The sequence below is a fragment of the Balaenoptera borealis genome (genome assembly GCF_965194805.1).
Source record: "Balaenoptera borealis genome assembly, chromosome: 3".
Classification (NCBI taxonomy): Eukaryota; Metazoa; Chordata; class Mammalia; order Artiodactyla; family Balaenopteridae; genus Balaenoptera; species Balaenoptera borealis.
Window position 1 is genome coordinate 85,155,180 of NC_138866.1, and position 20,968 is coordinate 85,176,147.

General features: G+C 39.2%; 1 protein-coding gene across 6 annotated transcripts in view; it reads left to right on the forward strand.

Annotated features, from left to right (window-relative positions):
• Nucleotides 1-20,968, forward strand: part of GANC (glucosidase alpha, neutral C) — a 79,078-nt gene that overhangs the window by 2,612 nt on the left and 55,498 nt on the right. For 5 of the 6 annotated variants that reach the window (XM_082388739.1, XM_082388741.1, XM_082388742.1 and 2 more), the window contains 4 exons: nt 1,176-1,238; nt 2,762-2,870; nt 10,814-10,941; nt 18,646-18,828. In XM_082388739.1, the coding sequence (XP_082244865.1) occupies nt 1,176-1,238; nt 2,762-2,870; nt 10,814-10,941; nt 18,646-18,828 (483 nt within the window). Of the gene's footprint in view, nt 1-1,175; nt 1,239-2,761; nt 2,871-6,850; nt 7,096-10,813; nt 10,942-18,645; nt 18,829-20,968 lie in introns of those variants that run through there. The other variant, XM_082388743.1, reaches the window with a different exon arrangement.

Sequence of the window (20,968 nt, forward strand, 5' to 3'; positions counted from 1 at the left end):
AATGGATAAAGAAGATGTGGGACATATATACAGTGGAATATTACTCAGCCATAAAAAGAAACAAAACTGAGTTATTTGTAGTGAGGTGGATGGACCTAGAGTCTGCCATACAGAGTGAAGTAAGTCAGAAAGAGAAAAACAAATACCGTATGCTAACACGTATATATGGAATCTAAAAAAAAAAAAAAAAGAAAGAAAAAAGAAAAAAAATTGTCAGAAGAACCTAGGGGCAAGACGGGAATAAAGATGCAAACCTACTAGAGAATGGACTTGAGGATACGGGGAGAGGGAAGGGTAAGCTGGGACAAAGTGAGAGAGTGGCATGGACATATATACACTACCAAACGTAAAATAGATAGCTAGTGGGAAGCAGCCGCATAGCACAGGGAGATCAGCTCGGTGCTTTGTGACCACCTAGAGGGGTGGGATAGGGAGGGTGGGAGGGAGGGAGATGCAAGAGCAAAGAGATATGGGGACATATGTATATGTATAACTGATTCACTTTGTTATAAAGCAGAAACTAACACACCATTGTAAAGCAATTATACTCTAATAAAGATGTTAAAAATAAATAAAAAATAAAAAACATTGGCCCCTAGATTGTCAGCATCATCTTAAAAAGCAAAGGATTTTCCTTCTCTGTCTGTTTCTATCCTTATTCTAGCACCTCGAACATACCTGTTATATCATTTGTCAGGTTGATTTGTGATGTTGGTTAGGCTCTCAAAGAAAGCTCGGACACATTACTTCTTATCTTCCTCAGAGCCCAACACTCAGCAAGAATGTTCTGAAAATATTTTGTTGAATAAATAGGTGGGTGGGTTGTTTATGTTGGTTTGGTTTGGGGCTTTTTGTTTTTACTCCTTCAGATTTTATTGTTGTAGCCATAGCCTTCAGTCATTACTTTTAAAGAACCCTTTCTCATAAGTGACGGTGCTCTTTTTCTGTTGCTTTCTGAGCAATCCCAGAACTTCATGTTTTGTTGTTTACCATGGGCGGTTTACAAAAGGATGTTGTTCTGCAGCAAACACATTATTGTGTTATGTTATGGCCATGACACAATTTTGCATCACAGTGATTTATGTCCCATGATTTATATTATAGTTAGAGAAGGTACAAAATTTGGATTCACAAACCCTATGTAAAATAAGTTTCTTAAAATGTCTTTTTATTAGTGTTGAAGATGAAGCTGTGGATAAAAACATTTTCAAAGACTGCAGCAAGATTGCTTTCTACAGGTAAGAAGAGGAAGTATATGACCTAGGTAGAATAGTTCTGAAAATATTTCAAAATTGATGTTTATTAAATTTTTGAGAACTGATAGACTTTCTGAGGAAAGAGTCAATTAGGAAATTCAGTGATTAAAGAATTTATTGACAGGAGAAATTCACCTTTACTACTCTAGCTTAACTCCTGTATTATTTTATTATTAATGTTATTATTAATTATAATTAATTATATTATATACTTATACATTATAATTAACATTACTGTGTTAATAAACAGGTATTTTAAAAGTCAAAGTGTTTTTCAACTAATGTTAAAATTTTGAATCTTTGAAGAAATCATACTTTTACATGGTTCAAAAATCAAATAATATAAAAAGATACACATTGAAAAATGTTAATCTCCTTCTTGTCCCCTTCCACCCCATTCCACATCTTTCCCTGTAAGTAACCAGATTTATTAATTTCTTATTTATCTTTCCAGTATTTCTTTTTGTGAATGCACACATTCTTATATCACCACCATTCTTACGCCAAGTAGCTTTCTATATACACTGTTGTATACCTCTTTTTTTCTGCTTCATAATTTATTCTGAAGAGCTCTGTATGAGTATATGGAAATTGTCCTCTTTTTCATATCTGTATGGTATTCCATTGAGTAAATTATAATGTATTCAGTCTCTCTCCTATTGCTAGACCCTTGGGTTGTTTTCAGTCTTGCTGTAACGTCACTGCCACAGTGAAAAGCTATACATATGTCATTTCCTACACATGCAGGTATATTTGTAGGATGAATTTCCAGGAGTGGGATTACTAGGTCAAAGAGTAAATGTATTTGAAATTTTAACTATTACCAGATATCCCTCCATAGAGATTGTGTCATTTTGCACTCCCATCACCACTATATGATTGCCTATTTCCCCAGAGCCTCACAAAATATTTCTTTAAAAATTTTTTTGAGTGTCTACCTTTATGTGGTCCTGAAACTGAAATCACCAAAAATTACATCATACAACTTTCTAATTTATACACACTACTCTAGAGAAAGAAAATCATATCATTTTAATTCTGAACAGGTACCTTAGAGGGAATTCTATAGTGAACTCCTGGTCACCTTGACAAACCACTGGATTATATTGGATTTCCACTAAAATTTATCAAGTTTCAATTAAAGTGTACATTTCATGGAAAGAGGGAGGGCCATCAACAAGCTAATACGTGTCATCTACGAAAACTGCCCCACCTTCTCAATAAAGGGGACAAAATACCATCCTTGAGTAGTGTTATGGTGAACAATTTTATTAGTACTCTTCTTATTATTTTATTAATTGCATTAGCACTCTGCTTATTAATTTCGTTAGCTCTCTAAATTATTGATACTCCTCTTAGTGCTTTATTGGAGTACTAATATACTGCCTGTGCCCAGTTCCCTTACTATCGAAGTGAATTTTAATGACTTCCACATGGTAATATAGTCTTTTGGAGGCTGAGAGTCACAAATCATTCTCAGGCGTCTGTATACTCCAAATCTGTAGGCGTCAGAAACAGCGGCTCTCCAAGAAGTCTACCTATCGGGCATTACTAGACTCAGTCACGGCAGGCAAAGAGAGCACCAGGTTCCAAATCATCAACGAAGCAGCTAAGGTGAGAAAAAGTATTTTCTACAGAGAATTATTTGTTTCTATATTTATTTGGGTTGAATGAAGTAAATTTCCACAAAGGCTAATTAAACTATGCTTCAAAAATAAACTTTGTGAGAGAAGTAATGCCATCTTTTTAATATCTACACAATGCTACTTTAAAAGTAATATGACTATCAACATACAGATTGCCTTGTATCAGATGCTTTCTTAGATGTTTTACGAATGTTATTTCCTTTTAATTAATCTTCAGAATACATCTAAGAGGTACATTGCATTGTCCGTAATTTTCAGGTAAGGAAATTGAAGTCTAAAATGCCACTTGCTCAAAGTCATAGCTAGTAACCAGAATTTTCACCTGTGACTGTAGACTCTGTCACACACCCACGCTTTTTTTATCACTATTACACAACATACCCTCAAGCAAGGTACAGATTCAGTGAATGTCCAAACCTCAAAATGTCAGTGGGCAAGAGGAACAATGGTCTATGCAGTTGAATAAGTCACAAATGTTCCCTCCCCTAAGCTGCTTCACTAACAGATCACCATAGTTATTACATGCTGAAAGGATTAGAGCAGTATCCTAAGTGCTTTTTCTCATCTGTCAAGTTTTCACACTACTTCAGATGGGCCAGTCACAGAGGAAGTGCTGTGGGCCCGGCTAGGAAGTGTGGTTATGCACAAGTAGCTGATGCTTCCAACCTGACCCTCACTTCACATCCTCCCCTGTCTTCGAAAGGTGTCCTAAGCTTCTAAGGCCTCCCAGACCAATCTGGTTTAATTGGTAATTCGCTGAAGGACATAGGTAAAGACATGCAGTCTAGTCCCATAACAGCTTAGATAGTAATTCCATCCGCTCACTAACAAATCCCAGTTCTGGGAAGCAGACTGAGAAGACATCCCCACTTTCACTGCAGCATTGTGAGAGATCTTGTGACTACCTTAGCGCTTGCCGTATAACATTACACTGAGGAATCTTCTTGGAGAAGACAGAGCAAACACTGCCCCACAACATCAGGGCGTTCTCTGTAACATTTGTAAGGCCTTTAACTTAGCCGGGAGGCTCAACTTTATTCCCAGGCAGGAGGAGCAATGGCACGGTGAGGAAGGCTACCTTCCATATGAAGTTTTAGAGATTTTAGTCACTTCAAAGGTGTAGAATCCTCTAACATAGCTTTCTTGCCTGAATTCAAAATAGGGGCTAGAATCATATCAACAGTTTGTGTTCTCTATCCCCGTCCCTTTTTCCCAACTTATGGTTACTTAAGGATGTAGTCGTGGTAGCAGCACACTTAGTTCTTTTCTCTTAACTACACTGAAGGGATGGTTAGCCTTTCTTCAAAACCTAGTGCTACTTCTTAATACCACTCATTTTTTTCTGGAGGAATTTCCCCCCTTGCTTGGCATCTGTGCAACCTTTGAGTTCACAGCTCATGGTACCCCGGAAGTCATAGTTCCTCAACTACTGATCCAGGTCTCCCAAACTTTACATCCTTTTGTAGCCAAGTTTGAAAGCTGTTCATGGGAAAACATGGGGCAGCATTAATTTCTTTCCTAGAGAGCCACCCGCAATTTGCATGTGGTCTAATAGCCCAATACCCAGCCAAACCCCTGTATTCAGGGTCAGCAAAAGCACTTGGCTCCAGGAAATGCAAGGAGTCCACCAGAGACCTTCCAGGAGTCGGTAGGCCTTTAATACCAGCAGTCAGATCCCTTCCTTTCTCATTTTTCCTGTCATTGGCTCTTTTTCCTTCTTGCCTCTGATGTGTCTAGCCCCAGAGAGTTGTAGCTGTCCCATGGTCAGGGCAGGAATCCCTTTCTGTCCTTGGGGAGGCTCAGTCTGTTGCGCACCTGAACAATCCACTGTCGTGACGACACACGACACGTGCCGAGGCAGAGTAAATGAGGCACTCGGAATACCAGTGTGGGCCAACATGCAACTTCTCAATGCAGCTCCACACCAGTGAAGTTAGTGGTGGATCCTCTCACACTGCCTTTTACAAGACGATAGGTCAGCTTCTCTGTACACACCTCTCTTTGGATCCTGAAAATATGAGGGACAATGCTGTTCAGGTCAGGTGCCAGAACCAGAGCCCACTAGATAATGGATGCCTTCAAAGGAAAAGAAGCCATAGTCCAGGAGGACCCATGAGAGCTCAGCGCAAGACAGCACATGGCTCAGAAGGGAGCTGAGGAGCCGGACAAGCAAGGGCAAGTGATCCAGGATGTCAGCAACGTGGATCCCAAGACAGACTTTGAGGACCCCTTGGAACAGACACAATGTTCAGGTGTTGGAAATAACAGAGCTGCACAGGGAATCTGCATGCTCTGATGTCAGGCAAATGCATGCAATGTATGTTCTGGGAGGTCACCCTAAAATTCTGAACTGAACGTCATTTTAATGTCCTCCTTGTCCCTTGGAGTTGAGATGACTAATAGGGACTTAAGGCTTCGTGCCCTCTATCAGTTTGATAGGGACAACAAAGATCCAAACAGTAATTTCTAAAGTTGTCTGAACCTTGTATCCTGCTCACTGCATAGTCAAGGAGCCTCCATTAGAGGTTGTTTCTGGGATGAGATGGGTGTTTCATGGGAGATTTCACAGTAGGATCTGGTATGGATATGGTCTGGAGATTTTTAAAAAGCCACGTACATCCACTTATTCAGAATGATAGCTTTTTATTTCAGGTTCTGAGAGACAGAGCCCAAAGTCTAAGAGGATCATATTCAGCTCACAGCTGCAGTTCTCAGATTTCACTGATGAGGCAGATTCTGACAAACCCAGCACTCTTAGTGCCTACCTGCCCTCACACCATTAAAACTCATAAAGCAATAATTTTGTTGTCAGGCTTTGTTGTTAATTTTTGAAATCCTTCTTCCCAATTCCCTTCTCCCAACCTGCCACTTAATAAGCAACCAGGAAGCAGAACCAAGTTTCATTCACCGTTGTCTTAGTGAGCTCACACTGCTATAACATAAGCTGGGTGTCTTAACAAACCTTTATTTCTCACAGTTCTGGAGTCTGGGAAGCCCAAGATCAAGGTCCCACTTCCTGCCCTGTAGACTGCCACCTCCTTAGTGTACAGTTGACCCTTGAACAACGCAGGGGTTAGCAGTGGAAAATCCAAGTATGACTTCACAGTCGGCCCTCAGTATACATGGTTCCACATCCACGATTCAACCAACCAAGGATTGTATGGTACTATAGTAAGTATTTATTGAAAAAAAATCCATGTATAAGTGGACCCATGCTGTTCAAATCTCTGTTCAAGGGTCAACTGTATATTCACATGATGGAGAGACAGCTAACTCTCTGGTCTCTTCCTGTAAAGGCAGTAATCCCATCATGACTCCACCCTCATGACCTCATCAAAACCTAAACACCTCCCAAGGCCCCATCTCCAAGTGCCATCACATTGAGGGTTAGGGCTTCAACATATGAATTGAAGGGTTGGAGAATGGGGAGGGTTTGGGGAGGGGGGAAAATTCAGTCCATAGCAAACATGATGTTCCTGGGACACAGTAATGTTACAAAATAAACTGAAGTGTTGCCCTGTGTGTTGCCTCTAGGTCAGGACATCTAGGCTTTGAAGAAAAGCTGGTTGCAGGTTCAAATCCCTAAGTTTTCTCACATAGGGTCCTATTTCTTATGACAAAATAATCAGATATTTGATAAAGAAGCTTCCAGAAAAAAATCTTAAAGGAGTTATCAGTAAAGTGTTGACTGCTTTTTTAGACCTCTTTTTTTCTACTATTATCAATTTTTTACCTTCAGTCAAAATTTGACCTGGATTGAGAAAAAGAGAAGATCTAGTCTTGTGACACCAGAGCAGGGAAATTTATGCTATCTTCTGAGTGTACCTAAAAAGCACTGCTAGCAAGGCTATTTGGAACAGACCTACATCTTTGACCTACTTTATGTTGCTAATTTTTATGCTTTTTCATGACATGGATGAACTATTTGGCAAAATGTTTATTTTGCAGCCTGTTTGCAAGTTTTCACTGGTGACAACACTTCTGACAGCTTCTCCAAGGATGCAGGGATATCTCTGAGCACCTCCATGAAGTTATCCCTTGCGTCTTCATCTAAGCAATGGGGCTTTGCCCAACCAGCCACCTCCTCAACAGATGAGGAACAACTACTACTGGTTAATCAGGACTGTTTCTGCAGAAATGGCCAGGAACAGGCAGCTTATTGGGGAACTGGCCAAGCAATCAGAAGCATACCTGGACAGGCTAATTGTCCTTGGGGAACATGCTAATGCCCAGCATGAACTTGCCAGCGTTCTCCATAGAGAATCAGTGCTTGCAATAAACCAACTGGCTACAACTATGGAAGGGGCAATAAGTGCCCTACAGCAATTTAATGAATCTTAGACCATTCTCTGAATCCTGGAAGGTCTTGACCAATAGCTGAGAGAGGTCCTTGCTCACTCCTCTAGGCCTTTTAGGTTAACTATTCCTTATAATATAGTAGAGAGACCTAGTTCCAGAGGACAAGCAAGATCTACCCATCACGGAGAAGTTGATGGGGTCATAATTTCCCTTATTAATACTCACCACCATTTAAATATGTGTTCGAGGGCTGTTCTGTTAACTCAGTCATAGTCTCTACTAGTTTTGGGTGAAATTAAAAAAAAAAAACTTTTAATGGAACTGTGATCATTCCACTGCTTGAATGTATAGACAAGGCTGTTTTTACCACCATGATTTTTATAACCTGTCTCATATTTTTGCCCTTGTGGCCAAAAAAACTAGACTTAGGGATGACGAACTACTGGGTTTTATTTTTATTCAGTATGGGAGAAATAAGACAGGAAAAGGGGATTTATGCTCTCCCAGATTATGAGAGGTGAGCCTCTGAATGAAAAACCAAGTAGAGACTTGTGGTACTAAAATGAACCTCCAAAATGTATTCCTTTCTTTGAGGATTTATTTCATGTTCTCTGTGTAGGAGGACATTTACACATCTTAAATCTTTCTAGGGGAGCAAAACCCATGCTGTCTCACCTTATTTTAAATGTTTAATTTTATGTTTCTTCACTTATTTTACATAAATCCATCTTGCTGCAGTTTTTACTGCTATTCTCTAAATATTAACATTAAATAATTCTGAGTTTATGCAATCTAACTTCTGTAACAACGTATTTTTTATTGTCATTTTTAATCACTAATAGAGATTCAATAATTTATTTATATATTATTTTAAAATAAATGTCCAAACAGGTCTCTAGAGAACAGAAATGTTTAGAAATTCTTAATGTTTTAGATAGAAGGATGTAACATTCATGTCCTGACTTTTTGACAGCCCAGTTTTGGTTGAAGAATTGGACAATAACTGGCAGTTAAGAAGCCCAGGGAAGTGGTTTATAAACTGTCACGCGCAGAGCCCTGAGGTTTCCGTAGAGGTGTCTCAGGACTCAGTGCAGGGAGGGGAGGGGGCTCAACCGTAGAGGCTCTGAGCCACTTCCTGCTGTCTTCAATCCAAGTAGCTTTACTTATTGGACTTCTGAGAGTCTGCTGCTGTTGATTTTTTAAGCCAGTAAAAACAGCATGAGCCAGATCATACAAGCAAATGTATACTAAGGTCTAAGGAAATTATGTGCTTGGAATATGAAGCTATGTTGATGATAATAAGAGATAAGAATGAATCTGGATATTGACTTTGCAAAGGGCTACCTATTGGCAAAATTGGTTTGCTTAATTAAGTTAAAATGAAAACAAAGTGGGGCTTTGACTCTGATTTGTATGTTTGCTTGCCTAGGGTTATTATAGGAAAAGCAGGGTTATTGCTACCTTCTCTCATATAATTAGGATTCTTTACTAGGCTGCAGCCTCAAGAACAGAACATATCAGACCAGTCTTTGGTTTAAAAAAATAAAAATTTTTAAGAAAGTTATTTTACTAATAATGGGAGGATCTCTGAGTATATAAACTAAATGCAATTTGTTAATCACATATAAGCAGACAACCTGTGTGCCCTCTGCTTAGGATGTTCTTGCCCATTTTTGCCTACCCAAAGTCCTACTAATCCCTCAAGGCCCTGCTTAAGTCCCTCTTCCTCCAGAGAGATGTCCCAGAACCCCTCTTCTTACAGTCATCAATATTCCCCTTCCTTTTCTCCCGCAGCACGTGTCCTTGTCCTGTCTCAGCATTTATCATAAAATGCTTTACAGTTACTATATAGGTGTTGCCTCTAAATTGCACTCTCCCTAAGAGTTTAGCCATCCTTTTCACAGCAATCAGCACTTCGCAATATTGGATGCCAAATAAATGTTAGTTGAATTAAATTTGAGAGAGTAGTGGAAATTTATGTCTAACTTGGGAGGGAATACATAATCTAACAGGATTTCAGCCTTATATTTGGATACATTTTCAAATCTTAGAATTCTGATGGCACACTTGAAGTAAATCAAATATACAAATGAATATTAAACATATAAGCAGTAATTACAGTATGATTGGGGGTGGGGGAAAGGGGGAGGTGTTGGCCAAAGAGTACAAACTTCCAACTATAATAAGATGACTAACAGCATAGTGATTGTAGTTAATAATACTCTATTATATACTTGAAAGTTGCTAAGAGAGATCTTAAATGTTCACACCACAAAAAGGAAATGGTAATTATGTGACTTGATGCAGATGTTAGCTAATGCTATGGTGGTGATCATTTTTGCAATATATAAGTATCAAATCAAGGAGTTGTACAACTTAAACTTACACAATATGCCAATTATTTCTCAATAAAGCTGGGGAAAAAATTATTATTGTATGATCAGTACTACATCATAACCTTGTTTTAAGAATGTCTGTAAAAGCAGCCACAGCCTATTTACCATTATTTACCTGGGCACTCTTCAGTGTCCTGTCACTGTTCAAGTGCCCTGACTACTTTCCTATATTCTGAAGAAGCAAGGTTCCAGTAACATCGTTTTGGGGGGGAGGGATTGTTTTTGTTTTTGTTTTTGTTTTTTGGTGCTGCATTAATATTATCCCTGCTTCCTATATCTTGCTTGCACCACATCATACCTGTTCTGTGTGTTACCTCACACAGGCTACCCAGCTTAGCCTTTCATTTAACAGACATTATAGTAACAATACACAGACCCAGTTGTAACCAGAATTTGGCATCATACTGTACTTAATGATTTGCAACCAGTGCAGCATGGCACATCAGTTGAAAACCACTGTCTTAAGATATTTCCCTAATCTTGATGCCTCATTTTGTAATCTAAATCCAGCCATCTCTGCCTTCAGAGTTTGTTGTTATTGTTTTATTTTTCAAATTCTGTATTCTCTTTATGATTCTATGTTGCTTCCATCTGTCATCATAGGCAGTATTTAACCTAAATTCTCCATCCTCTTGAGAAAGCTGAGAATATCCCAGCCTCTAGAGAAAGTTCCCCAGACCTTAACCTAAGTGTACAGGAAGTGCCTTGATTTTAGCACAGGAAGCCTTATTCATCTACAGTAGAGAACCCCAATGACCACCATTTTACTGTCTATTCTTTTCTGTTCTGTGGCTTGTTACCCTTCATCTTTCGTTCAACTGGAATCCAGTTACTCTAGTTTTAACACCAAACTCTTATTCTTAAGATACCTGTACTTTATCATAGATACCGTGGGCCACATGTCCCAATTTTGCAAGGGCAGTTTCAGTTTATGCTTGTCATCCACTATCATTATTAATAGAGAGCCCTCTCACTCTTAACAGTCCTGGTCTGGACAATTATATGTTTGCCTAACCATAGAACACATAGGAGTTGTTTGTTTCTACTCCAGGTAGAGCCAAGCAAGTACATATAGATAGGGGAGCCTTTCCTTCATGATTGCCGTTGTTCTCCAGTTTGCTTGGCCTATAATAATTTAAGCATAGTTTTCTAATTATCGTAATTTGTAGAACTGACCTGGGTAACCTGTTGAAACCAATCTCGTGTGTGTTCCCAGGTTCCTCTCCTGGCTGAAGTTTACAGTATAGAGGGAAATATTTTCAGGCTTAAAATCAATGAAGAAACACCCTTGAAACCCAGATATGAAGTTCCTGATGTCCTCACAAGCAAGCCAAGCCCTGTAAGGTAAGCCAAGAAACACGCTACCTTGGATACACCCTTAATATGTTCTTCTATCACACCTTGAGTAGCAGCTTTTGTATGAGTCTCATATTTTGTTTCTTCAAAGATACAACCATTTGCAGAGTTAGTTTTCAGTTATTTGGGGATAAATTTATCCATTTTGATGTTATCCATTCTGTACTCTCTTCCTCCACCATTTGACTCATCAGCACTTATTAATGGGGAGAAGCAGAGCTTCTGATCTTCTCTCCTCCTCACAAAGTAAGCGGTTTATCAGCCAGACTTTGGGAGCAAGCAGGAGAGCTGTTTAATTGACTCACTCAGATGAGTAGCAGGGCTCCAGAGATCCAATGTACTAGCCAAACTCCCATGCTTACAGTAATTTATACAGTTAGACTGACTCACTTTTAATTAATGGCAGTCTCAGAAGTCTAACATGTAATCTGTCTTAGAGTCAGAGATAAATTAATAATCAGTTTCTAGGTGGAAAAAAAATCTTTGGGGATTAAAGCATTTTTCATATACCTGCAGAATCTGCATCAATTCTCAGCACATTTTCCGGTGATATTTTAACTTGGTTCTGTCTGTTGGTTTGTTATTTTCTTTATATCATGCCACTAAGGGAATATAAGATTATGCCAGATGCTTTAATTTTCACTACATTATTATCATAGTTTTATGTAGATTATTTTTTCCATGAAAATCTAATAAAAAGTTAATAAATTATGGGACTTCCCTGGTGGTCCAGTGGTAAAGAGTCCGCCTTCCAATGCAGGGGACGCAGGTTCGATCCTTGGTCAGGGAACTAAGATCCCACATGCCGCAGGGCAGCTAAGCCTGCGTGCCACAACTACAGAGCCCATGCGCTCTGGAGCCCACACGCCGCAACTAGAGAGAAGTTCACGTGCTGCAACGAAGAGCCTGCGCACCGCAATGAAAGAGCCCACATGCCACAACAAAGATCCTGCGTGTTGCAATTAAGACCTGACACAGCCAAAAAAAAAAGTTCATAAATTATAAGGAGAAATTAATTTAGCTATGCTAGAACTATCATAAGTTTAAAATATATCACTGAGCCACTACTATATGCTAAGAACTTAGGAAATAAGAATTAAAAACGGACTATTCTCATGGCTTTGCAGTTTGGCAAATGAGAGAGAGAGAGAGAGAGAGAGAGTGTGTGTATGTGTGTGTGTGTGTGTGTGTGTGTGTGTGTGTGTGTGTGTATTTCCTCTTGGTCACATTACATTATTTTTTACTCTCCTGGATGATTCATTTTACTAGTAGACCTTTAACATTTTTACATCTGTGTTCATAAGTAACATTAGTCTATAGTTTTTCTGTGCTATCTTTGCCAGGTTTTGGAGTCAGGGTGTTATTCGCATTGTGTAGTAAATATGGTATATTAGTTTTGCTTCTATTTCAGCCTTTTTCTAGAGAACCTTTGGCTACTGTAGTAACTAAAAACTACATTTCTCCATTTCCCAGACTCCCATGTAGCTAGTTTCTGATGTAATTCAGATTCCACCAATCAGATGCACTTAGAGTTATCTTGATTTCAGAACTGAATCTCCCATTTTGCTGGTGTGCATCAGCAGCTATAGAATGACTCTAGAGCCACTAGTTAGGGCAGTGGTTTCCCGATCTCTGGATTGCAGCTAAGTTGGCATGATCCTGGAGCCCAGCAGTTGCCACATTGACTTCTGATTACCCAGCTTCCTGATTCCAGCTGAGAGAGAAGTTCTGTTGGCCTGCAGTTATGCAGTATTTTTCTAGGAGTCATTACTGGACACTCAGCCAGGAACCTGCTACCTCAAACCTTCCATGATGTTGTAAGCTAATAATTCCTCCATATTAAGTCATTTACTTTCTGGTTAAAATAGCCAGAGTTGTTTCTGTTATCTACAGTTGAGTTTTGGTTAACATAGTCATTGATATCAGAATGAGTATAAGCAACAGACCCTCAAGGATGGGAATCTGAGCTTAGTTAGCTGATCTACTTGGATTTGAAGGCAGTGAGGACCTGGTTTTCATTGGACGGTGAGATATTAGTGTTTTGGGCTGAATACTACCCTCCCCCACCAGACTCATATGTTGAAGCCCTAACCCCCCATACCTCAGAATGTGACTATTCCGAGATAGAGCCTTTGAACAGGTAATTAAGTTAAAATAGGGTCATTAGGGTGGGCCCTAATCCAATATGACTGGTGTCTTGTAAGAGGAGGAGATTAGGATACAGATAACACAGACAAAGGGATGGCCATGTGACGACACAGCAAGTGGATGGCCATCTGCAAGCCAAGAAGAAAAGCCTCAGAAGAAACCAAACCTGCTGACACTTTGATCTAGCATTTCTGGCCTCCAGAATTGTGAGAAAATAAATTTCTGATGTTTAAGCCCCCCAGTCTGTGGTATTTTGTTATGGCAGCTCTAGCAAATTAATACGACTAGCAATAAACCACGGCATTCTGTGACAGTCACTTAAATTACTACTTGTGGTTGCCTGAAATAGAGTGCCTATTGAAAGCATGGCTCTGGAAAACCAAGTGGTGGGGCCATAGCATAGCATGATTGCCATACAAAATTCAAAACTCTGAGGTGGCCTGGCTGCTATTAATCTCACTGAAGAACTTAAAGAAAACAGCAGTTTCAGGCTTTTAAATTCTTAGCATTGTCAGAAACTTAATAGATTTCTATGACAATCCTAAAAGTCGTATCTACAGAGTCCTTGTAGCTGAAAATCAGATACAGAGTTAGATTCTGTGGTTTGCTGAATTAGAGCGTAAATTGAATTCACAGCTTCATCAGGTCTATGAATTTAGGGCATCAACTGTGAAAAGGTAGGACTCCCCAAAATTGAATAGCAACATTTGGGAAGATTTGGATAACCCTGAGTACCCAAACCTCAAAATTCCACTGAGTCTCCCAGTTCAGCAGAAGCAGCTCCTTCTCCTCTATCTGATAAGGCTGATCTTACCTGCTTGGACACCCCGTGTTAACCTCACCTGAAATATACTGTGCCAGGGGATTCCAGTGCTCCCTGTGCTTCACCCTTACCACCCTTCACTGCCTCCAAACCCACTATCGCGTCAGACCCCAACATGCCTAGGGAGCCAATTATAGTCACACCCAGGAGGAAAAGGCTTACACACCTAAAGAATTATAAGATTTTATACTGGCAAAAATCTGGGAAATATGCATGGAAATGATTTCTGAGGGACTTCTAGACCGGAAGGAAGGACCATAACTTTAGGATCATGCTAAATTTACTGACATGGGTTCAGGTACCAGAGAATTCAGATTTAATATGCTAGCTTGGACAGCTGAAAGTGGTTCTAATTATTTGCTTGGTTAAGTATAACTTGAACTCAGCTATGGACTGTGCTGAATGAAACTGAGATACCAGAAATTCCTTGGCGCTGTGTAGAAGAAATGATTCATAGACTTAGGGAGATAAAGATGTTGAAGTGGATATGTCATATGCATCTAGCCCCTAATTCTGTTCTCCAAAGGATCCAAAAGATACTCCCTTCATTGAGAAATACATTAGTGAGGGAACACTTGGAAAGCATTATAGTGAGTGAATGTCTTTTCTGAGCTAGAGATAATGGTGGGAATGGTACCATTAAAATGGGCTCCCTGATTTCAGTGGAAATGATGAGACTCTAGGTAGCAGAGTCAAAGTAGCAGCATTTAGTTGTAAGAGACAAGGTAGACGTGTTTCCATAACAGGGCCTGTGTGGTACTCAAAATGGCTCAACCCTCAGGGCAGTGCACAATACGTCAAGCTGTCCATTAGGCTGAAATAGATGGACTAAAGTCCTACTTGACAGAATAATCAAAAGAACTCTATTTAGGTTTGATGAACAGTGAGACACAACGTCTCAAACTACAAAGTTGATTTCCAGAACCTAAAGCAGCTTGCTTGAGGGGAAGGCCTAGAATCCGTGGAGGAGGTTGTAAAGATATAATAAGATCATAAACTATCCCTCCTAATCCTCCCCAAAGAGGCCTGTGACCAGGGTGACTATGCACTAGAAAAATATCTAGACCTAGGGATTTTATTTTTTTAATTTTTATATCTTTATTGGAGGATAATTGCTTTACAATGTTGTGTTAGTTTCTGCGGTACAACAAAGTGAATCAGCTATACGTATACATGTATCCCCATATCCCCTCCCTCTTGAGCCTCCCTCCCACCGTCCCTATTCCACCCCTCCAGGTCATCACAAAGCACTGAGCTGATCTCCCTGTGCTATGCAGCAGCTTCCCACTAGCCATGTATTTTACATTTGGTAGTGTATATATGTCCATGCTGCTCTCTTACTTCATCCCAGCTTCCCCTTGCCCCTGTGTCCTCAAGTCCATTCTCTACATCTGTGTCTTTATTCCTGCCCTGCCACTAGGTTCATCAGTACCGTTTTTAGATTCCATATATGTGCGTTAGCATACCGTTATTTGTTTTTCTCTTTCTGACTTACTTTACTCTGTATGGCAGACTCTAGGTCCATCCACCTCACTACAAATAACTCAATTTCGTTCCTTTTTATGGCTGAGTAATATTCCATTATATATATGTGCCACATCTTCTTTATCCATTCATCTGTTGATGGACACTTAGGTTGCTTCCACGTCCTGGCTACTGTAAATAGTGCTGCAATGAACATTGTGGTACATGTATCTTTTTGAATTATGGTTTTCTCAGGGTATATGCCCAGTAGTGGGATTGCTGGGTCATATGGTAGTTCTATTTTTAGTTTTTTAAGGAACCTCCATACTGTTCTCCATAGTGGTTGTATCAATTTACATTCCCACCAACAGTGCAAGAGGGTTCCCTTTTCTCCACACCCTCTCCAGCACTTCTTGTTTCTAGATTTTTTGATGATGGCCATTCTGACCAGTGTGAGGTGATACCTCATTGTGGTTTTGGTTTGCATTTCTCTAATGATTAGTGATGTTCAGCATCTTTTCATGTGTTTGTTGGCAATCTGATGTCTACTTTGGAGAAATGTCTATTTGGGTGTTCCATCCATTTTTGGATTGTTTGTTTTTTTGATATTGAGCTGCATGAGCTGCTTGTATATTTTGGAGATTAATCCTTTGTCAGTTGCTTTGTTTGCAAATATTTTCTCCCATTCTGCAGATTGTCTTTGTCTTGTTTATGGTTTCCTTTGCTGTGCAAAAGCTTTGAAGTTTCATTAGGTCCCATTTGTTTATTTTTTATTTTATTTCCATTCCTCTAGGAGGTGGGTCAAAAAGGATCTTGCTGTGATTTATGTCATAGAGTGTTCTGCCTATGTTTTCCTCTAAGAGTTTTGTAGTGTCTGGCCTTACATTTAGGTCTTTAATACATTTTGAGTTTATTTTTGTGGATGGTGTTAGGGAGTGTTGTAATTTCATTCTTTTACATGTAGCTGTCCAGTTTTCCCAGCACCACTTATTGAAAAGGCTGTCTTTTCTCCACTGTATATTCTTGCCTCCTTTGTCAAAGATAAGGTGACCATATGTGCGTGGGTTTATCTCTGGGCTTTCTATTCTGTTCCATCGATCTATATTTCTGTTTTTGTGCCAGTACCATACTGTCTTGATTACTGTAGCTTTGTAGTATAGTCTGAAGTCAGGGAGCCTGATTCCTCCAGCTCTGTTTTTCTTTCTCAAGATTGCTTTGGCTATTCAGGGTCTTTTGTGTTTCCATACAAATTGTAAAATTTTTTTTCTAGTTCTGTGAAAATGCCATTGGTAATTTGATAGGGATTGCATTGAATCTGTAGATTGCTTTGGGTAGTATAGTCATTTTCACAATGTTGATTCTTCCAATCCAAGAACATGGTATATCTTTTCATCTGTTTGTATCGTCTTTGATTTATTTCATCAGTATCTTATAGTTTTCTGCATACAGGTCTTTTATCTCCTTAGGTAGGTTTATTCCTAGGTATTTTTTTCTTTTTGTTGCAGTTGTAAATGGGACTGTTTCCTTAATTTCTCTTTCTGTTTTTTTGTTGTTAATGTATAGGAATGCAAGAGATTTCTGTGCATTAATTTGTATCCTGCTACTTCACCAAATTCATTGATTAGCTCTAGTAGTTTTCTGGTGGAATCTTTAGGATTTTCTGTGTATGGTATCATGTCATCTGCAAACAGTGACAGTTTTACTTCTTCTTTTCCAATTTGGATTCCTTTTATTTCTTTTTCTTCTCTGATTGCTGTGGCTAAAACTTCCAAAACTATGTTGAATAGTAGTGGTGAGAGTGGACACCCTTGTCTTGTTCCTGATCTTAGAGGAAATGCTTTCAGTTTTTCACCATTGAGAATGATGTTGGCTGTGGGTTTGTCATATATGCCCACTTTCTGGAGAGTTTTTATCATAAATGGGTGTTGAATTTTGTCAAAAGCTTTTTCTGCATCTATCGAGATTATCATATGGTTTTTCTCCTTCAATTTGTTAATATGGTGTATCACATTGATTGATTTCCGTATATTGAAGAATCCTTGCATTCCTGGGATAAACCCCAGTTGATCATGGCATATGATCCTCTCAGTGTGCTGTTGGATTCTGTTTGCTAGTATTTTGTGGAGGATTTTTGCATCTATGTTCTTCAGTGGTATTGGCCTGTAATTTTCTTTTTTTGTGATATCTTTGTTTGGTTTTGGTATCAGGATGATGGTGGCCTCATAGAATGAGTTTGGGAGTGTTCCTCCCTCTGCTATATTTTGGAAGAATATGAGAAGGATAGGTGTTAGCTCTTCTCTAAATGTTTGATAGAATTCACCTGTGAAGCCATCTGGCCCTGGGCTTTTGTTTGTTGGAAGATTTTTAATCACAGTTTCAATTTCAGTGCTTGTGATTGGTCTGTTCATATCTTCTATTTCTTCCTGGTTCAGTCTTGGGAGTTTGTACTTTTCTAAGAATTTGTCCATTTCTTCCAGGTTGTCCATTTTATTGGTTTATAGTTGTTTATGGTATTCTCTCATGATCCTTTGTATTTCTGCAGTGTCAGTTGTTACTTCTCCTTTTTCATTTCTAATTCTGTTGATTTGAGTCTCGTTTTTTTCCTGATGATAGACCTAGGGATTTTAAGTGCTGTCTCTGAGCTTATTTAACTCCTGGGGATCCAAAGCATCCTAAAAGTCTAGGTGTCAGATTGGGCTGTTGGAAGTCAGTTGATAAATAAACAAAAGTTTCACCTTTCCATCTCACTTTGGACTGAGTGAATCAATAACCCAATCTGTGTTATTTCCTCAGTTTCTGAGTGTAGGGTTGGAACGAGAAAGAAAAGCAAAATGTTTAAATTCTATGCACCAACTTGTTACTAGACTGTCCAGACCAAAGTAATAATGATGATGAGAGCTAACATTTACTGAGCGCTTATTATGTGCCAGACTCTGTGCCAAGTGCTTTACATGTGTGATCTCATTTAATCCTCTCAAAAAGTTCTATTTGTTCTTGCTTTTATCATTTCCACTTTACAGATGAGGAAACCAAGAACTAGAAAGATTAACTTGTCCACAGTTACACACCTAGTGCATGGGAGAGCTATGTTTAGTCCAGGCTTTCTGACACCAAAGCCCATGCTCTCAATTACAGCTCTCTACTGCCTTATCTGTGCTATGTCACATGAATATTGATTTACTAATTTGAATTGAGAATTGCATTGAGCCATGTAAACCTATAGCAATTTATTTTTCTCTTCCTGCCTTGTTTTCCAGGCTGATTTCATGCTCAGGCGATACAGGCAGTCTCATATTGGCAAATGGAAAAGGAGATCTGAAGTGTCGCATCACAGCAAACCCATTCAAGATAGACTTGGTATCTGAAGAAGAGGTTGTGATGAGCATAAACTCCCTGGGCCAATTGTACTTTGAGCAGCTGCAGATTCCTCCCAAGCAAAGGTATTTTTGCACATTACTTAACACATAAAGAACTTAAGAAAACCTGATTGTGAATACCAGTTGCCTAAATAGATAATACATCACCATAGAAAACTGGTTTGGCTTATTTGCTGGGATATTGTTCTGAGAAATTTCATCTTTTCACCTGTGCAGGTGAATGCAGGCTTGATGACAAAAATTATTCTCAGACATTTGTGAAGATGACACTCTTAACACATCCTGTATGTTTGACTGAGGACATTCTCTACCCTACACACCCTTCTAAAAAAGCATCCTGTTAACTTTTTTTTTTAAATAAATTTATTTATTTAGTTTTGGCTGCATTGGGTCTCCGTTGCTGTGCGCAGGCTTTCTCTAGTTGCGGCGAGCAGGGGCTACTCTTCATTGCAGTGCACAGGCCTCTCATTGCGGTGGCTTCTCTTGTTGCGGAGCACGGGCTCTAGGCAAACGGGCTTCAGTAGTTGCAGCACGCAGGCTCAGCAGTTGTGGCTCCCAGGCTCTAGAGCCCAGGCTCAGCAGTTGTGGCGCACAGGCCTAGTGGCTCCGCGGCATGTGGGATCTTCCTGGACCAGGGCTTGAACCCATGTCCCCTACATTGGCAGGCAGATTCTTAACCACTGTGCCACCAGGGAAGCCCACACCCTGTTAACTTGATAGATGCTAATGTGAGCTAACATGTCTTCAGAATTTCATTTTACCTCCTTAGAATAACATGAGTTACCTTAGACTTGAATAGTTGTCCAGGAATTTTCTGGAACCAACCATTTGATCAAAGCTGTTTGTGTGTGGGTCGCATGAACTGGAAGATAGTAGTAGAAGGAGATTCTTCTTCCATTTTTACCAATATTGTCTTTAAATCCTCCAGTCTTTTTATTTTTACCCAAATAATGAACATCTTATATGAGCTACAGAAAGCATTCAACATAGTGATTTTTTTCATAGTTTCAACTTATTTCTATTTTAAAATTTTAATATTAAAAAATCTTATTTTGGGACTTCCCTGGTGGTGTAGTGGTTAAGAATCCACTTGCCAATGCAGGGGATGCGGGTTCGAGCCCTGGTTCAGGAAGATCCCACATGCCATGGAGCAACTAAGCTCATGTGCCACAACTGCTGAGCCTGCGCTCTAGAGCCCGTGAGCCACAACTACTGAGCCTCCACACTACAACTACTGAAGCCCACGCACCTAGAGCCCATGCTCTGCAACAAGAGAAGCCACCGCAATAAGAAGCCCACACACCGCAACGAAGAGTAACCCCTGCTCGCCGCAACTAGAGAAAAGCCCACGTGCATCAACGAAGACCCAACGCAGCCAAAAATAAATAAATAAATAAATAAATTTAAAAAATATAAACGACTTATTTTATCACAGAAATGTGTTCATTGAAGGAAAAATAGAAAATATTGAAAAGAAGAAAAATTAAAATACCCATAATCCTGCCACCTACTCTGTTAGTGCCTTATGAATATAATTCAATTACTTTTTTTGACTGAAAATACTAATAGCATAACAAATCCCTGTGTATTTGTTATTTATATTTAATTCATTATTTATTTATATTTAAAGCATTAATATTTAAAACATTTTTTCCTTTTACTAAACTCCCATTATTTTTGTTTTATTTTGTTTTAGAGGTGATATCTAAGTTGGGCTTTTTAATTTTTATTTATTTTTTTAATAAGCACATTGTACAAAGGTGTATATACACAGGGAGATCAGCTCGGTGCTTTGTGATGACCTAGAGGGATGGGATAGGGAGGGTGGGAAGGAGGTTCAAGAGGGAGGGGATATGGGGATATATGTATACATATAGCTGATTCACCTTGTTTGTACAGCAGAAACTAACACAACATTGTAAGGCATTTATACTCCAATAAAGATGTGAAAAAGAAAGGTGTATATAGTGAAAAGTCTCCCTCACCATTTGTCCCTGAGCTACCTCATTCCATCCTTGAAAGTAATCAGTGTTTCCAGTTTTCTGTGTATCCTTCCAGAGATAATTTATGCCTATACAATAAGACTAATGTATTCTTTGTTTTTTCCTTTGCTGACACAAATGATATCATCTTTACACATTATTCTGTACCTTGCTTTTTTTTCCCTTTACCAATGTGGTAGTTTCTAATTTCTTTAAAACAG